The sequence below is a fragment of the Lindgomyces ingoldianus genome (assembly GCF_010093535.1).
Source record: "Lindgomyces ingoldianus strain ATCC 200398 unplaced genomic scaffold BDR25scaffold_52, whole genome shotgun sequence".
Lineage (NCBI taxonomy): Eukaryota > Fungi > Ascomycota > Dothideomycetes > Pleosporales > Lindgomycetaceae > Lindgomyces > Lindgomyces ingoldianus.
In genome coordinates this window covers 302,057-326,149 of record NW_022985213.1, presented here as the reverse complement: position 1 = coordinate 326,149, position 24,093 = coordinate 302,057, and the positions used below count along the sequence as shown (strand labels likewise).

The window sequence follows — 24,093 nt, the reverse complement described above, 5'->3', positions numbered from 1 at the left end:
GTAACAACCGGCTATCCAGGTGTTTCCTAGGCTGTCGTAGACTGGCCTAGACTGCACTAGGCAGTCCTGGACAACTCCTAAACTGTTCTGTTAACCCCGCACTTCCTAGACAATGCCTACCTTGCCTAAAAAGCTAGGTATCCTAGACAGGTAATACTTTGAACTAGACCTACAGCATACTAGATCTGTCGCTACCAGCGCTGCCCTGCCTGGCTCTCTAGAGAAGTATATAGCTAGTTATAGAAGCCCTCTTTAGATAGCAGAGGATTACTTTAGAAATTAAGCAGGTACTAATTATACTTCTATGTTATAGTTAAGCCCTTATTAGTTAATACACTTTTTAATTATAAAGTGTATACCTTATTTTTTATAATATAATTCTTTACTTACCTAATAATACTTAGCATAACTGTTGCTACTTAAGCTAGCGTTATATAAAACTTACAGACTCCCTCTGCAGATAGACTACCTAATAAAAAGAGGACATCTGCGCAACCCCCCTAAAGACTGCTACCCCTAGACCTCTTTACCTAAGCTAAGACACTTTTAGAGGAGATTATAATAAGTAATATTACCTAACTAAATGCTAAAATTTAATAAGAAGAACTAAGAAAAAAAGTAAAGAAAAAAAGAAAAAGACTAAAATAACTTTAAAAAAACTAATTAAGAAAAACATTATAATCCTTCTAAGGGCCTTATAACTCCCTCTATAATAACCTAACCTCTGTAGGGCTAGGGCTAGCAGCCCCCCTATAGACAGCTACTAGCTAACCTTTATTGTTCCTACCTAGAACAGCTGCTTCTGTGGGCACCCCTTTTAGGCTATAGTTGCCTAAGCCTAACTAACCCTTAAAGTTTAAAGGTAAGTCCTATAAGCAACTATAAGCATACATTAAAGGCTATAAAAAATATATTTAAAACCTCTTAGTCTTCCTAAATGCAGCATTATAGGTAGAGTTCTGCTAGCGCTACCTAGGGGAGGACCCCTGTAACTGTTAGAATAGGGTAGTATATGCAATCCTTATAGTTAACTACCTAACTTAATTACACTAGGGCTTTATAAAGAAAACGCTGTTAAGCTTTCTTAGATATGCCTAAAAAAAAAAAAATTTAGTTAAGCAAAAGATTAAAAATATAAATTAAAAAAATTAGACTTTTACTAAACTCTTTAACTATCTTAAAACTTAGTAGAAGGATATTAACTTTATTAAAGCTCTAAATAACTTAAATTAAAACTTAATACACAACTTTTTCTCTGCCCTAGACAGGAAAGTGCAGTACAGGCTAGACTTCTAACTAAAAGTATAGAGTAGTCTCTTTAAATTAAAGACAGAGGCTAACTAGCACTAGCAGGTCCTCTAGGTAGAAGGAAACTGTAGGGGTAGCAAGAGGCCCCTAGAAGAAGTAAAACACCCTTTAAAAAGCTAAGCAAGTTATAAGAAACTCTAGAGTAACTAACACTAAAAAAATAATATAAAGCCTTATAACTTTATAGCTGCTAGGCTTTAAAAGTTAGAAGCTAAAAAAGCACAAAAAGCTAAAGACTAAAAAAAAAAGGGCTGCTATAACTATTATAAGTAGGGCCACATGTAAAAAAACTACCCTTTTAAAAAGAATAACCTAGCAGAAAAAGCTACGCCCTAGGACGCCCCCCCCTACATTTTATAGGCTAGGTAGAATACTTAGAGGGGCAGAAAGCAGTAGTAGTAAGTACCTAAAGAGCTAGGCCTAGTGCTGTAAAAGTAACACTTATATTTTTTTTAAAGGCTGTTAAAGGTTTAACCTTCTTTTACTACTACTAAGCTATAATAGACTCTAGGGCAGAAGTAAACTTTTTAAATTAAGACCTTACTAAATAAGCAGGTGTAGTAGTTAACCTAGTAAACCTAGACTTCTTTATATCCTTAAAAGGACAGCTATTAGAGGTTATAAGAAGGGCTAACGTCTTTTACTACATTAAGAACAGTAAAAAGTAGTCTTAAGTAAGTAAATTTACTTTTTTTATAATAAGAATCTCTAGTTATAGTATAATATTAGGCATGCTTTAGCTAAAAGAATAAAACCTAACTTCTAACTTTATATATAAGACAGTCTATTTTTAAAAACACTACTAACTTTATAAGAAGATTAGTCTAGACAGCCTAGAGGTATTTATAAAAGTACTAATAAACCCTAATAATAACATGTTTATAATAGTAATTGCTTACACATTCTAACTAACTTTAAAGAAGCCTAGGCTGCTGTTAGCATACTTTAAAAAGTTTTAAAAAGCATTTTTAGAACATAACACTTTTCTTCTGCCTAACTATAGCCTACACAAGCTTGTAATTAACTTAGATAAGAAAAAAAAACTCTTATATAGCCCCTTTTATAGTCTCTCTACTACTAAAGTAGAAGTTTTATAAAAGTATATCTAGACAAACTTAGAATAGAGATAAATACGCTGCTTAACATTAAGGGTAAAGGCCCCTATTTTATTTATAAAAAAGAAGAATAAGACACTTTAACTTTATGTAAACTACTAAAGCCTTAACACTATTATAGTAAAAAACTAATACTCTCTTTTATTAATTAAGAAATCTTTAGATTAATTAGGCTGCGCTAAAATCTACTTTAAACTAGACCTACGCAACACCTACTACTACATTTAGATTAAAAAGGGGGATAAGTAGAAAACTACTTTTTAGACCTGCTACAGCTATTTTAAATACACTATAATGCCTTTTAGACTTACAAACACCTTAGTAGTTTTCTAAAGTTATATTAACTTTATGCTGTTAAACTTTTTTAACATATATTACATTATCTACTTAAATAATATACTTATTTACTTTTAAAATAAAGTTAAGTATAAGAAGCATGTTTACTTAGTCTTATCTAAGCTTCTCTAGCATAAGCTATATGCTAAGCTCTTAAAATGTAAATTTTACATAAATAAAGTAGAGTACCTAGGCTTTATTATTACCCTAGAAAGGGTCTAGATAAAGGAAGACTAAGTTAAAGCTATCTAGAGGTAGCTAATCTTTAGAACTGTAAGAAAAATCTAGATCTTTTTAGAGTTTACTAACTACTACTAACACTTTATAAAAAGATTCTTATAAATTACTACCCTCTTACACTAGCTTACCTAACAACCTTAAAGTTTAGCTAAAGAAGGCTATTAGTAATATAAAAAGAAGTCTATCTTTTTAGCGCTAAGTCTTTAAGTAGTGTCTACCTTTAATAAACTAAAGGGCAGATTTACTAGAGAACTACTACTAGTACATTTTAATCTTAACCTACACTGCTAGGTTAAAACTAATGCCTTAAGATATGTAATCTTAAGAATTCTAAGCTAGCCTAGGCTAGGTAGGGTAGAAAAGAACTAGTAGCACTTTATAGCCTTTTTTTTGCGTAAAATAATAGTAGTAAAATGTAACTACAACACCTACAACAGTAAGCTACTTACTATAGTAAAGGGCTTTAAACACTAGCGCTACTATTTAAAGAAGGCTGCCTATATAATAAAACTTCTAACAGACTACACTAACCTCTAAGGGTTTATAACTACTAAGACCTTAACTAAGAAGTAGGCTTAGTAGGCAAAGTAAGTAGCTACTTTTAACTTCTAAATTTATTATTAACTAGGTAAGACTAACCCTGCTAATAGGCCCTTAAAAAGGCCTAATTATAAAAAGAGTAAAGAGGGTAATAATAAAGACAGCTTAGAATTATAAGAGTAGGCACTTTGCAATCTACAGCGTAAACTAGAGCTAGATAGGGCAAGATTACCCTAAAAGGGCCTAGGACAGCTAGAAATAGCAGCTATTACCTAAGTAACTAGGATAAAAGCCTTAAGTACTACTAGAATAGCAGATAAAACCTAAAGCCTAAAGAGCTCTTTAATAAGAGTAATTATAAAAGGGCTTAAAGAAAATCTGCACACTAAAGGCGTAAGAAAGGCCTAGAAAAAAGATATAAAGGACTAACTAGACTAAGTAGGTAAGTAGTTAAAAAAAAAAAAAGGACTTCTTACTTATAAAAGGAAGACTTATATACTTAAAAGAGTAAAAATCTAAGCCCTTTAGGCCTACTATAACTATCCTTTAGTAGGCTATTTTAGATTTAGCAAAACTCTTTATTAAGTATAAAAGGACTTCTATTAGCTAGGCATGTAGTAATACACTAAAGACTACCTTAGCACATGCTAGGCCTGCTAACGCGTGAAATCCCCTTAACATGCCCTGTACAGGGAACTCTAGCCCCTCTTAGTCCCTTCTAGGATCTAGGAGGATATCTCTATAGATTTTATTATAGAGCTACTACCTAGCTAGTTAAATAAAAGGAGCTATAATAGTATCTTAGTTATAGTTAATTATTTTTTTAAAATAGCCTACTATATCCCTAGCAGGGGCACCTTAAAGGCAGTAGCCTTAGCTAAGACTTTTAAGCAGGAAATTCTAAAACTTTATAGCCCCCCCTTCTTTATTATAATAGACTAGGGAGCCTTATTTATGTTTACTTATTAAAAGACATTTACAGCCTACTTAAAAATAAAGAGACTTTTTTTTACTACCTTTTACTTATAAACTAATAGCTAGACTAAGCGCTAAAACTAAATATTAAAGCAGTATCTCTAAATATACTGTAACTATAAGTAGGATAACTAAGTAGAGATTCTTTCTAACATAGAATATGCCTACAACAACACTGTTTACAGCTCTATAAGGATATTGCTATTCTAGGCTGTCTATAGGAAAGATCTACTGTCTATAGACATGCTAAAATAAGTAAAAAAGGCTAGTATTTCTTTATAAGCACTCTAAGACAGTAATAAACTAGCCTAGACTAAGTAAAAGCTAGCTAAACACCTTAAAATAGCATAAAAGTACTAGAAGTAATAGCATAATAAGACATATAAACACAAAATATACTTAGTAGAAGACTAGGTATACCTTAGCACTAAAAACATTACTACTTTTTAGCTAAAGAAGAAGCTAGATAATAAATATATAAGCCCTTAAAAAGTTTTTGCTATATATAAAACTTAATTTTACTACTTAGACTTACTAGCTAGCTTCTAAATCTACCTAGTATTCTACATTAGCCTTCTTAAGCTAGCACTTTTAAGTTACCTGTTACTTTATAAACAACCCCTAGCTAAGGCAGTAATACTTTAAGCAGAAATAAATATATAAAACATAGACTACATTATAGACTAAGAGCTGCATAAAAAAATATAGCTATATAGAGTACACTAAAAAGGGTTTAGAGAGGAAGATAACTAACTACTCCTAGCAGAAGACATATCTAAGAGAGCTATAAATAAATTCTAGAGATAAGTAGGACTACTAGTATAAAGAAGAACAAAGAGAGAGAAAAGAAGGCTAAATTAGGCTAAGAAGGACTAGACTAGAAAGAATAAACCTAGACTAAATAACTTTATAAAAGCTTAGAATATTTAAAAAAAACTTTTAAGCACTATAAACTTTAGAAACTTAGCTTATTTTTTACTATCTCTGTTTTTAAATACTACTAGATTAGTCTAGATTACCCCTAGACTAGCCTAGATACCTCTAAGAAGAGGGATAGATGCACTATAAAGCCTAAACTTTACTAAAAAAACTTAAAAGAAAAGTAAGCTACTAAAAAGAATATAAAAAAAGTATAAAGTGCTATAACTATTTCTAGAGAAGCTACTGCTATGCAAAAATAAACTAAACTGTCCTAAAAAAAAAAGAATAGCAGGTAGAAACCTAGAAAAAGGCAAAACCTATTCTAAAAGGCCTAGACAGGCCTAGAGACCCCTAGATCTGCTAGACTAATATAAAAAAAAAATGCTAAAAAGACTAAAGATAGAAGTAAACAACCTGCCTTATTTCTAAAAAATGTTTTACTTAAAGTTAAAAGTGTTAAAATTATAAGTAAAGTTAGTTTTTTATATGCTTTACTTACTCTTATAAAATTCTTTAGCAAAAAAAAAAGACTTAAGCTTAAAAAACACTAAAATTAGTAGTAGAAGGCTAAGTACCCTAGACAGAGTTAGACTGCTCTAGAAGAGCCTAGATAGGTACAGGTTAGGGAACATATAGTGCAGACGCGCTTAAAAACTAAAGAAAAAAGTTCTAAGCTGTTATTATTACTTATTCCCTTTTTACACTTTACTAATGCTCTTTTTTTTACTTTACTAAGACTAATAATACTTAAGTCTTTAAACACCTTTTTACTAACATAGAGAAGGGTTAGAGCGTTACTAGCTATCTTGCTATAGACAAGCCTAGCAAAAATTAGTCTAAAAACCCCTAAAAAGCCCTAAAGACCTCTAAAGAAACCTAAAAAAGTCTAAAAAGTAGCTAAAAATTATAAACTTATTAAGATAAATAATAACCTTATTAACCTTTTTATAAAGACCTTTAATAATGTTTAGTAAGTACTTTTAAGTGTTACTAAGGTTAATTTAGGTCTTAAGCTAAAAAGAACTACTAAGAATAGTGCTTATAATAGTTATAATTACTAAGTAATAGTTTTCTAAGCACTATAACCTAAGAATTAGTAAAAAGAACTAAGAAGCACTCTAGAGACCCCTAGACAGCTATAAACAGCCCTAGAATAACCTACTTAATAGCAGTTTCTGCTACCCTTATAGCAGCTATTGCACTTTAAAAGGTTATTAGTGCGCTTAGGCTTTAATAAGCCTTAATAGATATAAGTATTACAAGTCTAAATATTATAATCCTTCTTAATAAGAAAACAGCATAGTAGAATTACACCTAGCTTATGCGCTATAATTTTACCTATAATTTTATTAAAGTAAGTTAAGTAAGAATTAATAGTAGCTAAGGCTTTATTTATAGCTAAAGCAATCTTGTCTAACTACCTACTAGCTAGAAAAGACATTATTAGTAGTAAAATGTGCAAAACAAGGCTTAGGGAGCCTAGGGGGGCCTAGATTAGGATAGACAGGACTAGAGGCCTTAAAAATAGGACAGGGGATAGCTAGCTAGGGTGGCTGGCTAAGGAAGAATCTAAAGGCAGTTAGAATAGGGACTCTCTAGGACAGACAGAGCTTTATATAGGGTCCTCTGGCCTAGGGGGGCCCTAGAACACCCTAGGAACCCCTAGGAAGGCCTAGGGGCTCCTGCAGAAAATCTCTCTAAAATACGTACTAAAAGCGCAGAGTAGAGTGTAGGTGTAATAAAAAATTTAGCTTAGTAAAAAGTATTTAACCTCTTAAATTAAATTTAAAGTAACATAAAATTACATAACTTCTAAACCTTAAAAAAGGGCTTAGATTTAGGCGCAGGGTTACGCCTTAAAAAGAGATAGGGCTTTATAATAACTAGCTATCTAGGTGTTTCCTAGGCTGTTGTAGACTAGCCTAGACTACACTAGGCAGTCCTAGACAACTCCTAAACTGTTCTGTTAACTCTGCACTTCCTAGACAATGCCTACCTTGCCTAAAAAGCCAGGTATCCTAGACAGGTAATACTTTGAACTGGACCTACAGCATACTAGATCTGTCGCTACCAGCGCTGCCCTGCCTGGCTCTCTGGAGAAGTATATAGCCAGTTGTAGAAGCCCTCTTTAGATAGCAGAGGATTGCCTTAGGAATTAGGCGGGTACCAATTGTACTCCTATGTCACAGTCACGCCCTTGTTAGTCAATACACCTCTTAATTGCGAAGTGTATACCCTGTTTTTTACATTTAAGCAGTAAATAAAGCTACTATGTAACATAGACTGCATAAAAGAAAGCAAATTTAAGCAAAAGAGACTTTAATAGTTAAAGATAAGGCTTGTCTAACTACTTTAAAGAAGTTTAGAGCGTGTAGTAATAGGAAGAAGCTAAAAACACAAGTGCGCGCTAAAAAAGGTAAGCTAAGTTAAAGGTAATATAGGCAGTGTAATTAGACTAGGCATAACTTGCATATGTGTAAGTAAGTAGTAAAAGTAGACTCTAAATAATATCTTATGTTATATTACTTTATATAGGGCTAAAGTGGGCTGTTTTGCAAGAGAATAGGGTGGTTTTAGTAGGGGCTTAGCAAAAGTGGCCGGCCAACCCGTGTGGCCGGCCAACCTGTTAGGTACGTTACTATTATTTAAACATAGGTTCTTTGCTATTTATAAGGTTCTTAATCTTAGGTGTGCGTTTAGTAAAGTAGCTTTAAAAAAGCTTAAAAGTGCCTAAAAAGTCTCTTACTATTAGTGTAGTAAAGGTAATTTAGAGTATTATTAGAGATAATTTAGTAGCTAGTAGAAGATAATTAAAACTAATAGTTTTTAATTTAGTTAGCTGTTTAATTTATGCTTTTAATTAAGTAACTTAGTCTTTAAAGGCTATACTACTAGGGTTTAACTCTAAATCTAGTAGGTTTTTAGCTTTAAGTCCTATAAAAGAGGGTTTAGCTGTTAAGGTTAGTAGTTGTTTAGCTTTAGTAGTAGGCATCTTACCTTAGCTACAGCCTAAGTGTGTTATAAGCTTTTTACTAAAGTCTAAGAGTAGTTAAGAGTTAGGCATTAGTAGTTATCTCTAATTCTAATAAGTTATTAGTAGTCTTTAGGTTTCTACCTTAGCGTACTTTTTATAACTTTTCTAAAAGTAATCTTAATTATAAAGGATAGAAAGTTCTAAACCTAAAAGCTTTAGTTAGTAGAAAGTTTTTAAAATCTTATTTATAATAACTAAATAATTTAATATAACAGTGTGTAAAAACTGCAACTTAAACTAAATTAAACACTTTTTAAAGTTAGATGTAGTTAAATAAATAATTAATATAATATTATTAATAAGGCTGTTACTAGCAAAAGTAAGTTTTCTAATATAATATAACAGCACAGGCAAGACAATAGGTCTAAATGCAGAGGGAATCCACTTAGAGGCATATAGGAGTGTGTAGGGACTCTAAACCTAGGAATGCTATTAACACCTATAGGCCTTATATAAAAGGATATTAGAAAACTACTAAGCTAGCTACAGGGCAAGGGGCGACTAAATACATGAGGGAATAGGGGTAACTGCAGAGGACTAGGTCAAGTCATAGTCGGGGCCAATACAGGGACCCTTCGGATAGGATCCAAGCGACCCGAGATGGAACAATTCGTAGAATCGTTATACTTCACAGGCGAGTTGCTTACACACCTAAGTTGCTTACTTTTGCTAAGACCACACTCTAACAAACTCTATTATAGCCTATAACAACCTGCTCTAGCACTATATAGTACAGTACAGCCTAGAATATTATTTAGATACTACTTCTACTTCTTACTTACATATTTGCGTGTTATGCCTAGTCTAATTGCACTATCTACAGCGCCTTTAGAATAGCTTACCTACTTTAGCTTACACCTACTTTTTTGCCTTTTTTCTGTTACTACACGCTTTAAACTTCTTTAGCGCTATTAAGCGTAGGCTTTTTTAAATTATTAAAGTTTTTTTTACTTTAATCTACTTTTTTTATATAATTTATATTATGTAGTAGCTTTATTAGCTACTTAAAGCTTAGTAATTTTCTAGTACACTAACACTAGCTTATGCGTAATTATTACTACTCTTTTTAAAACTTTTTTAAACACTTTAACTATAGCAGTTAGTAAACTACTTATATACTTTTAAATTTTTATTTTTATAAGCATTAATTATAACTTAAGTTTTAAAGTATTACTTAAAGTTTACAACTACTAGAGCTTATTATATATAAGTAGTAGTAGTAATAAAGTGCGTAACTTTATATTAAAGCTTATTATAACTTATTATAAGTTAAAAGAAACTAATCTAGCGCTTTAAAACTCTTCTTAAATATTACTAAAAGTAATTATAGCATTATAAGCTACTTTAAAGCATAGTAAGAACTTTATTTTTATAATATAAGTAATTTAGTTATGTATAAGGTTTTTAGCTTAGTGCTTATACACTTTTTTTAAAAAAGTAAAACAACTTATATTAAGTAGCTATAAAAAGTGTAATAAGTAAAAAATTATATAAATAGTAATAATTTTATTATTTTTATAGTATTACTAAAAGTAAAGTAAGTTATAGCTTTTATAGCTATTAATAACTAGTAAATAGTAGCTGCTAATAGTATACTTTTTTATATACATATTAAAGTGCTTTAACTAGTCTAAACTAAGCTAATTAGAAGTCTAGCTACACTTAAAGACTGTAATAACTTAATTTTAAAGTAGATTTTTTTATACTAGTTTAAAAAGTAATTACTACTTTAAAAAATAATAAAAAGTAAAATAGCCTACTTTTTAATATTAATGCTCTAGATAGCTGTTGTCTACTTCTAGTTACCTAGCTAGACTACTTTTAGCTGTCCTTATTTCTCTAAACTTATAATAACTGCTCTAGTAGATATTTAGCTTATTATGAACTTTATTTTATTAAAATTATACATGTTGTTATTCTAAATACTATACTTAGCTTTAATATTCTTTATAAAGTTAAACTAGCTTTAAATTACTATAAAAGTTTTATAAAAAGCTTTTTTATAGTTATAGTTATACTTAAACTTTACTTTAAGCTCTAAGTAGCACTTAATAAATATATTAGGCTAGTTTATACTAATATAGCTTATATTATGCTTAGCGTGTAAAGAATTAGCTATATTAGCTATAGCTACTAGCTAGAGGGGAAATCCTTACATATCTAGCTTAAGTATGTGCTAAATAATTACCTACTTTTTCTTATTATCTAGCTTTTATAAGTTAGCTATATAATTAGCTTAAAAAGGTTATCTAGTGTGTTAGTTACTTATTATCTTTTAAAAAACTTTATAAATAGCTGTAGTGTGTTACTTAAAAAGTATTACATCTTATTTAAAAGCTTAAAGTGTAAGCTGCATCTAATGTTCTTTTAACATGTCTAAGTAGTGTTATTAAAAATGCATTAGTGTAAGAAAAGTAGTGTAGTAGGGTCTTAGCAAAAGTAAGCAACTTAGGTGTGTAAGCAACTTGCCTGTGAAGTACGTTACTTAATTTATAATATACTTCTACTTCTACTTTTAATCTTTCTTTACTTAGTTTTTTAACCTTATCTAATAGCGTAAATATGCTGCTATAAAACTACCTTTTTACTTTTATCTTTTATTAAGTATTTCTAAAGTTATAAGCTTTTAAATATTATTTAATTCTATTTAAATTAGCTAGCTAAGTATTAGTGTAATAAATTTAATTTATAAAGAGAAAATATAAAAGTTAAAATAGGCTTTAAAATAAGCTATTAATTATCTAGTTTAGATTAAAACTAATAGAGATAGTTAAAGTTAAAGTCTTACTACTAATGTATGCCTCTTACTATTCTAAGCTCCGCTTTTCTAAGACATTTATGAATTGGCGTAGTATTTTATACGCTAGCGCTAGTTACAACAAGAGATCTCTGCAGGTAAACTACATGTTAACTAGAAACCTACAGCTTAAATGTCTGTAGATAGGCTTACTAAGACACTATCTAAATAGAAACATAAAGATTTTATCTACTAATTAGGTCTTTGTAACAGCGCAGGCAAGACAATGGGACTGAATGCGGTAGGAATCCACTCAGAGGCATATAGGAGTGCGTGGGGACTTAATGACCTGGGAATTCCATTCCTACCTATAGGCCTCGTACAAAAGGATATTAGAAAACTACTAAGCTATCTAAGGGGAGAGGTGCAACTAAATACTTAGGGGGAATAGGGGTAACAGCAGGGGACAGGGTCGAGTCAGGGTCGGGACCGATACGGGGACCCTTCGGATAGGTTCCGAGCAACCCGAGATGGAACGATTCATGAGAATCGTTACAGTCTTAAGGATATCTCTATAAACATCTATACTAGCATCTTCTTAAACAACTCTAAAGTTACATGCGACCTTAATTCACTCTTAGAAGACCCCTAACTATGCAATACCACGTACTAGCATTAACTTAGAATTACTATCTATCCGTTACGCATATCTCTTTAACCTTTTACTATATAAATTGCCTATAAGTAAGTTTTATATTATGCAGCTTTTACTCTGTTTAATTACCCACACATTTGCTTGATTTAAGCTAGGGGTGTGTGTTTGCAGTAGTCACATAATAGTTAGATGCGTTAGATGTGTTGTCACCATAGTTGTATGCATCTCACAATAGTCTATGTTGCCAAGACTTACCCACTGATTTCGCATATGTATAGATTCCTATGAGCACTCTTCTATCAATCAATCTAGTCCCTCATGCCTCTGGTGCTCCTCTTAGCTTCACAGATAAACTGACAGCTGTTCCGGATAATGCATATGTACACGCTAGATTCAAGACTCGCAACGGGGAAGGATACAAACTCTTCATTTCTAGCACTAGTTACTCCCCCGAGCAGTCAATCTGCCCCATTCACGAGCTCAGAACTGTCTTCATATGCATATGGCAAAATATCAAGGCGGGGTAAACGCAATGGTAGAGCGACGCAAGGAGCAGGACTGTAGGGGATCCAAGTGCAACCTATATTGTTAATGCCTTCGGGAACCGGCGATTCTGCCGGTGGTTCATTTGCCGTTGGTGATGAACCTTGCAAATAGAGGCTGGATTGGAGTCATCGTGCCATGAGTTCTGTGGAGACTATGGAGCTTGGTTAACTGACATTTTGAATGTGTAGGGGTAGGACAAAGCAGCATTTTGTAGCCGATGGGATATCCCTGGCCGGGGTTGTGGACAATGCGGCAAGAGCGGTGACTGATGATGACCTTACGAAAACGAGGGAGCTGGGGAGTATGTTGTCGCATACTACAAATCATTACTAGTATGAATTCAATTCGCATTCGTACTTTTGTGCAAAGAAAGAGGGTGTTAAGAGGACGCGTGTTTGTGATCTAACTTAGGACTTCGTTGTAACCCGTTGTAAATAACAATTTGCAGTAAAGGAAAGCAAGATCATGCCACAAGGTACGAGTGGAGAGTGAAGAGAGTAATACGCATTGATAGAAAGCGTGTATGGTACAAAACAATGCACAGGATGCACTTGGAAATCCCACCGTATTAATTGTTTGGTCCCCTGACCAAGGTCTATTCCAGGATGTCAACGCCACAACTCCGTGTATGCGATATGTCGTCTTCATTTCCACCCCCAAAGGTGTTTTATGGTGTCGCCAATGGTGGCTTGGCCGGCTTCTCTCCGCTTCATCCGATTTATGCTCTCTTCGACAAAAACTTTCCCCACCTTGCTGGCCATGCCGGTTTGGGCTTCCAATTCACCAAGGAGAGCTCTTTTCTCGATCTCCTGATCTTCAGGAGACATTTTAGCCATTTTCTTCTCATACTCCTCCCGGGATTCTTTCTTGATGTGACTCCAAATATCACTCTCACTTTCTATCGTTGCCTGCTCTTCTGATGCCAGGGAATTGGACAAAGGTTTCCCTGCGACAGCTCGCGCAACATTGTCCTTGGAAAGCACACTCTCGAATCTTGGAATTGGCATCCCCTCCTCCTTCGCCTTCTCAATTAGCTGCTCTTGCTCCCTGAACTGCTGATATAGCTTGTCCGCATGCATTTGTATCCTCTCGCTATCTTCGGCGCTCCTAGAATCCATAGTCAAGTATCCTAGTGCCTTCAAGAACTTGGTTTGCAAGTCATAGCATCGGTTAAACCTCCTTGACTCGGCATTGCAGAGCGTAGCTGTCTGGTACCAGCTCGGGCTTCTGAAGCACTCGTACTGCGCCATGTACTCGAAGGCGCAATTCTCGAGCGCCACACGGCCAATATCACTTTTTCGCTCATTGTATGCGTCGACAATGTCCCGTAGTTTATCCTGTTCGTTCTTCCCACGCTCATTTATGACACTCTGCGGCGTGTAATTTTTCCACAAGTCGGCATAGCGGCCATCCTTGAACTGTGATTGCGACGGAACGGTGGAGGTAGAGAGTTGCGATGAAGTACGATGGTCGGGGTTCAAGGATTCGGCGGGCTTAGGGGTGGTTGGGGATAGCTTCGACGGAAGGGGGGGCTTTGGGCCAGTAGGTGCTTCTGCATCAAGGAATTCGCGGAGTGAGGGGTCGAGGGTATCTTTGGCTGAGCTGCGTTCGCCGCTGCTCCAGAGCCAACCCATTACGCTCGACTATGCGCAGTCGAAGTGGTAGGTCCTACGTGAATCGTCTAGTTGGAGTGCACGCAGACTTCATGAAGACCTCGGTGGAGGTATTTTGCGGGGGATGGAACATCGATGATCCGCTGACTAAAGGCCACTCACGTGCGCCCCGCAATAGCGCGTCGACCCAGGTCCGCTCACAACAGAGCACGCACCGACAACACGACGCGTCTGACGCCACAACACATTAACCATTCCATTTTCCCCATTTGTTATGCACAACATTTCCAATGCCGCCAAATGGTATGTGGAAACATATCTCCTAAATCTACGATTTTCTAGCTAACCCAGCATTTAGATCGTCAGGAGCGTCGCCAGCAGCGTATGCGCGGTGCAGGGTCAGGAGCATCATATCGCGCCCAATTATTTGATTGCTGACGGCACCAGTTCCACTGCTGTTCAAACCAGTTTCTCCTTCAATATCCCCGGCCCTGCTCTACAACTGCACCCACGACGCTCCGCCAGAAGCACGCCACAGCCTCGATCTTCTAGACAACTCTCCGCGCCACCGTCTTCATCCTCCCGTCGAACGCTAGTGGCCACCGATGGCCAGGGTATCAGTGGATCAGCCCCGAGACATCGCAGTGCCTCAATTCACCGAAGCGGTTCCTCAAAGCAGCACAATACACCAGGTCAGCAAAGAGTGCAGCCTATAATTACACCTATCGTGCGCAAGAGGAAGCGCGGGTTGGTCGGCGCACAATCTGAACAAGATGACGATGGGATTGACCAATTGAGTCCAGAATACCATGATAGGGCGCTCGGTTCAGTGGAGAAAAGTAGGAGGGTGGCCGCCACAGTTTCTCCCATTCAGGAAGAGGTCGATTATGCCCCCGACGAGCTTTCTTTGGTAGAGACTGGCATGGACATCATGAATAGCGCCCAGAATATAGGCCAAGATATGTCACAGATGAACCAAATGACGCTGGTTTCGCGCGCTGCAAAAGCCCTATCATCAAACGAAGGTCCGCCAGCACGAACTCCAATAGCCTCGTCCGTTAGCCCGCCCATTGGCGTGTCGCGGGCTCTAGTACGGTCTGCTCAGAAGGCCGAATCCGCTGGACCACCACCCGTCACACCTGCAGATCGTTCCCGCAGCCGTCCGAAACGAGGCATGTCCGCACCCGCTGTACAAGACAGCCTGAGTGCATTGACATCGACCCATGACAATGACCAAGGCGAGGATGAGAGTGAGGATGAACTCACCCCGCTCCAGCCGAAAACAACAGCCACACCAAGCACAGTACAGCGGCCGACGCCGTCGCATGCAAGAGATGATAGCGATGCGGACGAGTTGTCTCTGGCCGACCTCTCCCCACCGAACACCGTCAAGCAAGTTCAAGAGACTTTGTCCAAGAATAGTAATAGGAAGCAGTCCAATTTCCCTCTACTAAGAACATCAAATCCAAGGGTTGGTAAATCTAGAGAAACCCACCGGCGACATCAGTTATCAAGGAAGCTCGTCCCTGCAGAAGTCCCCGACACTGATCCTGGACTAGCGGACGTGGAAACTCCGTCTATATATAACGGTCGCCGCCGTAATCGGAGGATTGTGATGGAAGATGAGCATCATAATGCTGATCTGACAGAAGGCAGCAATGTACAAGCATCCAGGCAAGAAGGCACCGAGGATGATGTGGAAGAGATGGAGGAGCATCCGGAGATGGACGAGCTGTCTCCTGACGTTGGCCACAGCCGGAATAGACGTATACATTCTGCACTCGACGTCCATTACGTTTCGACCGCCAAGAAAGAATCGGATGACAACCGCGAATCTGAGGCGGGAGAGGATCCCGCTGTTCCTGCTCGCCCTGTGCAAAATCCAGAACAACCTCACCCAGCCGGCAATGGTTCCAAGAGCACAAAAGCGACTAGGAACGGGTCTTGGAAACGGAAGGGGCGCAGACCCACCCAATTGATCAACGTACTGCGTATCAACGGTCTTCGCAATAATAGTATCACAGCTGCTGACTCTACAAGGTCTCTTGTGGAGGAAATTCTCCTGGGCGAGATCAATAAGGACGCAGAGAAGGTCAGCCGTGTAACAAACCCTGCCCGTCGTAAGCAGCTTAAGACGAAAATCATGCACACCTTGTCTTACAGCGAGGCTTTGGGCGAACGCTTAATGGTGCTTCAAGATGCTAATGATTCTCTTGTTGGCTCCTCGCTTCGGCTCAAGAAGTTCAAGAAACAAAAGTTGGACAAGCGGCGCGAGTACCTAGCCATTCAACGGGAGCGCCAAGAACTCGCAGTCAAGATGGATCAGATTCGTGAACACCACTTCTACGAGAAGGCTGCCTTTGACGCCCAAAACGAGCTCAGCAACTCAATATTCGACATCCAGATGGCTATTCGGAGCGGACGGAAGCAAGCGCAACATCAGGGAAGGGAAGACGAAGGTCCATATGCCCCATTGAAGATGGTGCTGGAAAATGTTGCCAAGAATGTTGATTCGGGAGGGTTGTTGGCTTCAGCGAAGAGTTTTAATCGTATCCTGGAGAGGGCGGCGAGCTTCCTGGAGGGAAGGGCGTGAATCTGCTTTGGTTCTTCCCCTCCACTGCTTGCATGGTGAAATGATGGAATGTGCAGATTCATTTCTGTAACAGCAGGCAGCACCATTAATGCTTCCCGACACGGCATGAATTGTGAACGCTTGTTATAGCCTTTCCTGAATAAAATGTGGTAATATAACAAAGGGCACGACTTGTACAGGTTTACTTTGTTTAGCCTCCTACCATGTTTGTTTAAAACTGGAATGGAAACGTGTTCTAGGTACAATGTAGAAATGAACAGAAATGGGCATCCTGCTGACAACCTTGCTGTTTCCAATAATAACCTGGGTATAGGATGTCGTCGCGGCAGTTCGTGCCCTGAGCAGAACTGATGGGAGGTCAACCTATTGTGTTGTTGCCCATTACAGTTGATTGACTGTTGGGGGAAAGGATTGCTTTTAATAGCAGACAAAAAGCAACATATCATCTTTCCAGAAGGGTACGTATCTACGCCTACTTCCTGTAGATCTCCTATTAATGTTCTCTTGCAGATGTGGTCATGGGTACCATTGGATACGTGCATTCACCGGCATTTTCAACTATGCTGAATAGGGTTAAGCGCTTTATGGCTAAGCGAGCATCGTCATTCATGGATTATCGAAGGCTCCAATGTCACAAGCCACAGCCAACTTCATCTCACTTACAGCGTCATAAGTTTCACTACCGGCCGCATTCATCAGTATTTAGTCTTCCCTTTACTACTTGATACTCTACGCCTATAAGGTTTCACTTGACTAGCACCTGGGCGCATTCGCAGCCTTCTCCACGATGTGCATCACGGCCAACGCTCGATACCTTTGTCTTACGTCTTTGTCGTAACTACGAGGGTTCTCGCGCATCTCCGCCAGAAGGATCGCCTTCCACCACATAGCGCGCCTGAGGCATGCCCTCTGAGAGCCCAAAAGTGTCTGCACCATAAAGAGCTTTCGCGTGGCCAGCGCTCCAGACAACTGGACCCACCAGCCTTGCTCCCATCACGCTAAACATGGCACGACGTTCTGATTCTAGTTTTAACCTCTTACCAGGGATGCGTCCGGGATTCTTGAACACCAATGCTCCTGCCGCACTGCGCACACCACGCAAGTCTACCAGGCCAGTGGCCTGCAGGTCTCCATGGAATCCCGAGAACTCATTATGGGTGGAGGAGAAGGAGCGACGTTTGTATCTACAACACCTTCGCGAGTGGTCGTTCAACCACGATTCAAGCCCGCATTTCCATGGATCCATTAGCCTGTATTATGGGTATGGGTCTGGATCCGAATTCAAGCTCGGTAGGCCAGTTAAATGTATCCTCACTGATTCCGCGAGCCCAGATGCAAGGAAGGTAGTATTAATCCAGCTTTTTGAGCCGAGATACAAAGGCGGTAGGTATCGGCTGCTTTTGCGATCTGGTGCGGGATGGATACCGGGTAGGCAGTATCTGGACAACGAATTCTTCACGCATCGGAAGCTTCAACATGCCAAGCCTGCGAATGGGCATTCCGAAGAAGTTGATCGGTACAAAAAGATAAAGTCAGAACTCCTTGGGCCAAAACCTGAAGCGAAAGACACGGTGATCATTCGTCCCTTGTTCCGGCACTTTACCCGTCTCCCTCTTGAAATCCAGCAGATGATCTTGGGATATTCAGTTGGCAAACTGGAGCTTTACAGGCCTGGTCAGAGCACAAGATTTAGCAGTTATCTTAGGTCTGCCGCCAAATTAAGGCTCGGTACGTACTTTCTCATACTCTTACTAACAGCTCATCCCTGGCCCTCCCTCAGCCATGTCCAACGCGTCAAAGTTAGTGCTAAGCATACCCACAGGGGAGAAAGTGACGAAGCTATCTACGATCTTCCTCATCTCCAAGAGTTTGAACGAGCACCTGGTCCCCTGGATTTATCGATCTACAACCTTCCACTTCGGCACTGAGGGATTCACGAACTTCATGTGGCTTTCCGGCCCCGTAAATCGCGCGTGGATCAAGAAGGTTACCCTGGCATTTGGCGAGCATGCCCCTATCCATTGTATCCGCTGGTTCGCCCCCGACCCGATCTTCGACTTGTTTGACCCACCATTGACGCTCTACCCACGGGCCATGCAGTATTTCTGGAGATGCCAAATTCAAGACCTAGTTCGTGAGCTTCATCTGAGTATCTTGAGTGTGGATATCTCGGGCTTGCACATGCAAGATATTCCATTCGTTGCTCAAATTCTTCGGAAGTGTTTTGGGAGCGTCGAGACCCTCAATTTCACGTGGTGTGGCACCCCTATACACCGTGGTGATGCAAGATTGGGCAATCTTGATGCGATGGATACTTGGGCTCAGCTCTGTGGAGACATTATTGGTCGGAATTTCAGGGACACCGTGTATTTCAGTGCGGCGCGCATGGAGGCGTCGATGGAAGATTTAAGCAAAGAGATGGCGGGGAACTGCTTTTTCTCTGAACGTACGAATATTTTTTTGAAATTCTAGAGGGCCGTAAGAGACAGTGGCTTAAAGTCGAAGGGCTGGTTCAAAAGGGGTTGATTGGGCGGGCAAGACTTCAGCACAATGCCGAATAACGGGGAATTAGGTTCAGATTAGATTTCGAGCATGCACTTCTACTCTGGTGTGGAATGTCAGAGGGTGGTAAGGAATAGGTCTCATAAATCCCACACTGATAGTGCTGCCCTTGGCGTCCTTGGGTATGCATGACGTGTTAGCTACGTCGACACGGCTGAATCATTTACGAGCTACAAAGTCATGATGGCCCTCAGTAGAATGATGAATATGATAAGTCAAATATTCAAATATAATTATAAGGAAAAGGCTGATTGAGCTCTAATATAACACCTGGGAATGCCCTCTACCACTTTTACGGTTGGGAACCATCAACTCAAAATGCGAAGGGTGCTGGTAGGAGGGCCTTCTCAACGAATGGGGCAGCGGCATGTTGTGTTACCGGCGTCGGCTGCGCCACGCTGCTGCCTTGCGTCTCCTAATCCTGACCTCCCGCCTCTATTCCCCATTTCCATCCTTATTTAACTCGTCATCGTATTGAGCAGAAATATTTCGCCCCACTTCCAGCCAGCGCTTGTATCTTTGACCATGTGCTTGAGAGACTGCATCTTACTTACTCTCTTTCCCAAGCAGACACACCAAGGGCCGCTGGTCGAAGCAACCAGCCAGCGGAATCCCGTGATAGCAATGTGCTCTCAAACCCAATCACCACTATTCGGTGTCATCCCTGCGGAGATTCGGAACGAGATTTTCTGGCTTGCGTTGCAGGAGTTTGATAACCCTGAGACGTTGTACCCTAGAGAAACATATTACACTCGGCCAGGGCAAATGGGGCCGAAGCGCATTGAGGTAGCATTGCTAAGGACATGTAAGAGAGTGTACGAAGAAACAAAAGTGATACCATTGAGCAATACGGTCGCCTGCATATATCTTGGTAGTCAGATGAGGGCTCCTAAAGGTACAAGAAATTGGATATTCTAATGCTCCGTTCTGCCATACTACGTACCCAGTAGTCGTAGAATCTTTACTGAGGAAAGGGCGAGACGTATAAGAAACTGCATATCGAGTCTAGGCTAACTTCGCGGCTAGATTATATTCGAGTTGGTGAGGTCTTTGAACTGCATCACATTCGGAGATTCCGAGCCCAATACTGGTCAGCCCTTAAACACGTTCATATTTTAGCGCAGCTATACGCTTTAAATGCACAAAACATACACCACGTTTTCCTTCAAAATCACCTCCGACCCGCTATATCGCCATCAACAGTAACTATCACGATTCGATACACGGATTGGTGGTACTGGGAGCAAAATACCGCCCACCAGTTGACAGTCCATGAGGTGGTTGAATGGGGACGAATGCTATTCCCCGACTCAGTCACCGAGATTGTCTTGGAGTTAGAGACCATTGAGACAAAGGTAAAGGAAGTGGACGCAATTGTGGCCATGATTACGAGGACACCACATCAGTGGGCCTTCGGTCGGAGAGATGGAATAAGGATGCTGCCTAGCTTAAAGAAGGGTGTCAAGGAATGGAAATGGCAGGGCCCGACAACTTTTGGGGAGCGGAGTAGAGTGTCCCGAGACCACATCATCTATCCGCACCACCCAAAAGGTGATACAATGGGCTATGTCGTCAAGGCCTTGACTTGGGTTCCTGAGGCATTGACTAGGGGGGGGCCTTCTTCTGGCGAATAACTTCACTGTTAATCTCGTCAACGAAGAGTTGGAAATCGCTGACCGTAGCCGGGCTTAACCAACTAACCTAGAGCTAGGAATATCACCGATCTCATAGTTACAGGTTACCTCCTAGCAAAGAAAAGTGTCTGGAAGTCATCTGGCAAGATGCTAACTATTGCTGCTTTGTTCGTAAACCCTTTCCGCGGCGTAGGATTCGCTTCCATGCCTCCGTTCCCAAATTACCGCAAGGTCCATTCCTCGTCGTTGTACTGTTTGTACACGTAAACCGAATGGCGTCAAATATGGGACCGAGACAAACCTTTCTCCAGCCCCATAGCTCAGGATCCTAAAATGCCTAATCAAAAATGAAACTTCTCTTTGTATTCGTCACACTAACTACCGCTGCCGTCACAAACCTGGCAAGTGTGAACACGACCAACGAGACCACTACCAGTAAAGTGCGGCTAGGTTATGCTTGACGGTCACAAATACAGTTTATCGAACATGAACGCGAGATGAACAAGCGGTAGATTTCGTTAATTCTAGCTGCGTACAAGTATTACAATACTAAAGTTTATATAAACGCAAGAATTTTGCTAAGCGAAGTAAATTGTAATAGTACTATTATTGTAAAAGCTCTAACGTTACCTTGTATATAGTAAACAAATTATATAACTAATCTATTTATGTAGACCATTACACTTTAAAGATAGATTCTGTTAAAGTTAGCTAGCTATTTAAAACTATACTAGCTTCTAACTCTTGTTTTACTTAAGTATTATCTATATAATATATCTAACCTATTCTATTATCTTATATTTTTTTCTATAATAACATACACTAACGTACTTTACAGGCAAGTTGCTTACACACCTAAGTTGCTTACTTTTACTAAGACTCTACTAAACTACCTTTCTTACACTAATGCATTCTTAACAACACTACTTAGATGTGCTAAAAAAAAAAGTTAGATATAGCTTATACATTAAGCTTTTAAATAAAACATAACACTTTTAAAGTAACATACTAGAGCTGTATATAAAGTCTTTTAAAAAATAATTAATAACTTATATACTATAACGTACTTCATGGGCGAGTTGCTCACACACCTAAGTTGCTTACTTTTGCCAAGACCCTACTAAACCACCCTTTCTACACTAATGCATTCCCCATAACACTACTTAGACGCGCTAAAAGAATGTTAGATACAGCTTACGCTCTAAGCTTTTAAATAAGACATAAAACTCTTAAAGAAATGTGCTGTAGCTATGTGTAAGGTTTTATAAAAGATAATAAATAACTATAGCGCTAGACAACCTTTATAAGCTAATTTTACAGCTAAATTATAAAGGCTAGGTAATAAAAAGGAGCAGGTGATTATTAAGACTATACTTAAGCTATATGCGTGAGGAATTTCCCCTTAGATAGCATTTATAGCTAATATAGCTAATTCTTTGCGCGCTAAGCGTAATCTAGGCTATGTTTACATAAACTAGCCTAGTATGTTTATAAAGTGTTATTTAAAGCTTAAAGTAAAGTTTTAAGCGCAAGTATAGTTAAAAGATATCTAGCTAATTATAAACCCTGTTTTGCTAAAGTTGTACATGTTATTATCTTAGATGCTATACTTAGCTTTAATATTCTCTATAAGGCTAAACCTGCCCTAAATTACCCTAGGACTTTTATAGAGGGCTCTTTTATTGTTGTACTTACGCTTAAATGTTACTTTAAGCTCTAAATAACACTTTACAAATGTACTAGGCTAGTTTATGTAAACATAGCCTAGATTACGCTTAGCGCGCAAAGAATTAGCTATATTAGCTATAAATGCTATTTAAGGGGAAATTCCTTGCGCATATAGCTTAAGTATAGTCTTAATAATCACCTGCTTCTTTTTATTACCTAGCCTCTATAATTTAGCTGTAGAATTAGCTTGTAAAGGTTATCTAGCGCTATAGTTATTTATTATCTTTTATAAGACCCTGCACATAGCTATAGCACATTTCTTTAAAAGTTTTATGTCTTATTTAAAAGCTTAGAGCGCAAGCTGTATCTAACATTCTTTTAGCGCGCCTAAGTAGTGTTATAGAGAATGCATTAGTGTAGAAAGGGTAGTTTAGTGGGGTCTTAGCAAAAGTAAGCGACTCGGGTGTGTGAGCAACTCGCCCATGAAGTACGTTATAAGTTGTCGCGTATACTAAGAGCCTTAGCTGGGGCTCGGAGCCTAGGGCTGGGGCTTAGAGCCTGGGACGCAGCTTAGGATCTAGAGATATTATGTTCCAAAGCTTAGTGTATATAAGGAGAGCCTTTAGCTCTCTTAGATAGCAGAGTTACTTTATCTAATCTTCTAAATAGCTACTGCTAGGCTATTTTATGTTCTATAGTTATAGGCCTAGCGCTTTAAGAACTTAAGATAATTCTTTTTATATAACTATAGCGCTAGTAAAAGCTGTTTAAAAGCTTTATTTTATATTTTTACTTATTCTTATTATCTTTAAAGCCTATGTTATAGCTAATTAAGATGCTTTTCTTCTAATAGAAGTGTACTAGCTTAAGAACTACATAAGCTAGCCTCTTTAGTTTATCTAGCTCTAGTTCTATGCGATTAGTAAAAACCTATTAGACATAATTAATCTAGATAGACTAGACGCTCTAAATCCTATAGACAGCGCTCTAGAGATGCCTATACTTAGAGTAATTACTGCTAAGAACCCTCTAAAAAAGGCTAACATATAGTACTAAACTAATATTACTAAGTACTAAGCTTAATTAAGTAACTAGGCTTTCTATGTAACACATTATTAGATAATTTAGAACTAGGTTAATATAACTATTGCACTAAAGCTTTTTAGACCTATAATAATACAGCTTATATTAAAAAACTAATCTACTATTATTGTCACAATTGTGCACAAGTAAGGTTATAGAGCTTCACAGAGGTCTAGTTTAATTACTACGTGAGGTATTATGGTAGGTATAAGACGTTGTGTGAGGAACAGGAAGGTTTAAAAGGAAATTAGTAATTAAATACTTAGCTTAGAAGTCTAAGCGCTTTAAGTATAAATTAAGCTTATTTTAGGTTTAGTTAGTGTTAAAGCAGTTTATGCTTAAGTTTATGTCTATATTATGTTATGTTTATGTTAGACGTGCACTAATAATACTCTAGTACACGTCTAATACAGTTATGTTTAGAATCTAGAGAGGATACTGTAACAGTACTCCCTCTTTTATTAGAAAGAGAATCCTTTACATTAGTAGTTCTAGCATTAGGTTGTCTTTGTTAGGGTACAGGTTTAGTTTAG

The 24,093-nt window shown here is 38.3% G+C and overlaps 4 protein-coding genes across 4 annotated transcripts; 3 read left to right on the top strand and 1 right to left on the bottom strand.

The window, feature by feature from the left end:
• Positions 1-12,802: 12,802 nt before the first annotated feature.
• Positions 12,803-14,115, bottom strand: BDR25DRAFT_307484 (uncharacterized protein). Its single transcript, XM_033690848.1, has one exon. It carries the CDS (start codon positions 14,039-14,041, stop codon positions 13,052-13,054), a length of 990 nt encoding a protein of 329 aa, XP_033540789.1. The 5' UTR covers positions 14,042-14,115; the 3' UTR covers positions 12,803-13,051.
• A 1,484-nt stretch (positions 14,116-15,599) lies between these two features.
• Positions 15,600-16,728, top strand: BDR25DRAFT_307483 (uncharacterized protein). Its single transcript, XM_033690847.1, has one exon. It carries the CDS (start codon positions 15,636-15,638, stop codon positions 16,611-16,613), a length of 978 nt encoding a protein of 325 aa, XP_033540788.1. The 5' UTR covers positions 15,600-15,635; the 3' UTR covers positions 16,614-16,728.
• Positions 16,729-17,376: 648 nt separating this feature from the next.
• Positions 17,377-19,327, top strand: BDR25DRAFT_346955 (uncharacterized protein). Its single transcript, XM_033694211.1, has 2 exons — positions 17,377-18,341; positions 18,436-19,327. The coding sequence occupies exons 1-2, from the start codon at positions 17,618-17,620 to the stop codon at positions 19,083-19,085; spliced, it is 1,374 nt and encodes a 457-aa protein (XP_033540787.1). The 5' UTR covers positions 17,377-17,617; the 3' UTR covers positions 19,086-19,327.
• Positions 19,328-19,799: 472 nt separating this feature from the next.
• Positions 19,800-20,809, top strand: BDR25DRAFT_244050 (uncharacterized protein; the record flags this gene model as incomplete). The annotated part of the gene is made up of 2 exons (XM_033685835.1): positions 19,800-20,070; positions 20,202-20,809. 2 exons carry the CDS (start codon positions 19,800-19,802, stop codon positions 20,807-20,809), a joined length of 879 nt encoding a protein of 292 aa, XP_033540786.1.
• Between the last annotated feature and the right edge of the window lie 3,284 nt (positions 20,810-24,093).

Coding starts and splice junctions, on each gene's coding strand:
- BDR25DRAFT_307484 (XM_033690848.1), bottom strand. CDS start 14,041: ATGGGTTGGCTCTGGAGCAGCGGCGAACGCAGCTCAGCCAAAGATACC.
- BDR25DRAFT_307483 (XM_033690847.1), top strand. CDS start 15,636: ATGGAAGATGAGCATCATAATGCTGATCTGACAGAAGGCAGCAATGTA.
- BDR25DRAFT_346955 (XM_033694211.1), top strand. CDS start 17,618: ATGGCACGACGTTCTGATTCTAGTTTTAACCTCTTACCAGGGATGCGT. Junction 18,342..18,435: donor TGCCGCCAAATTAAGGCTCG/GTACGTACTTTC, acceptor GCATACCCACAG/GGGAGAAAGTGACGAAGCTA.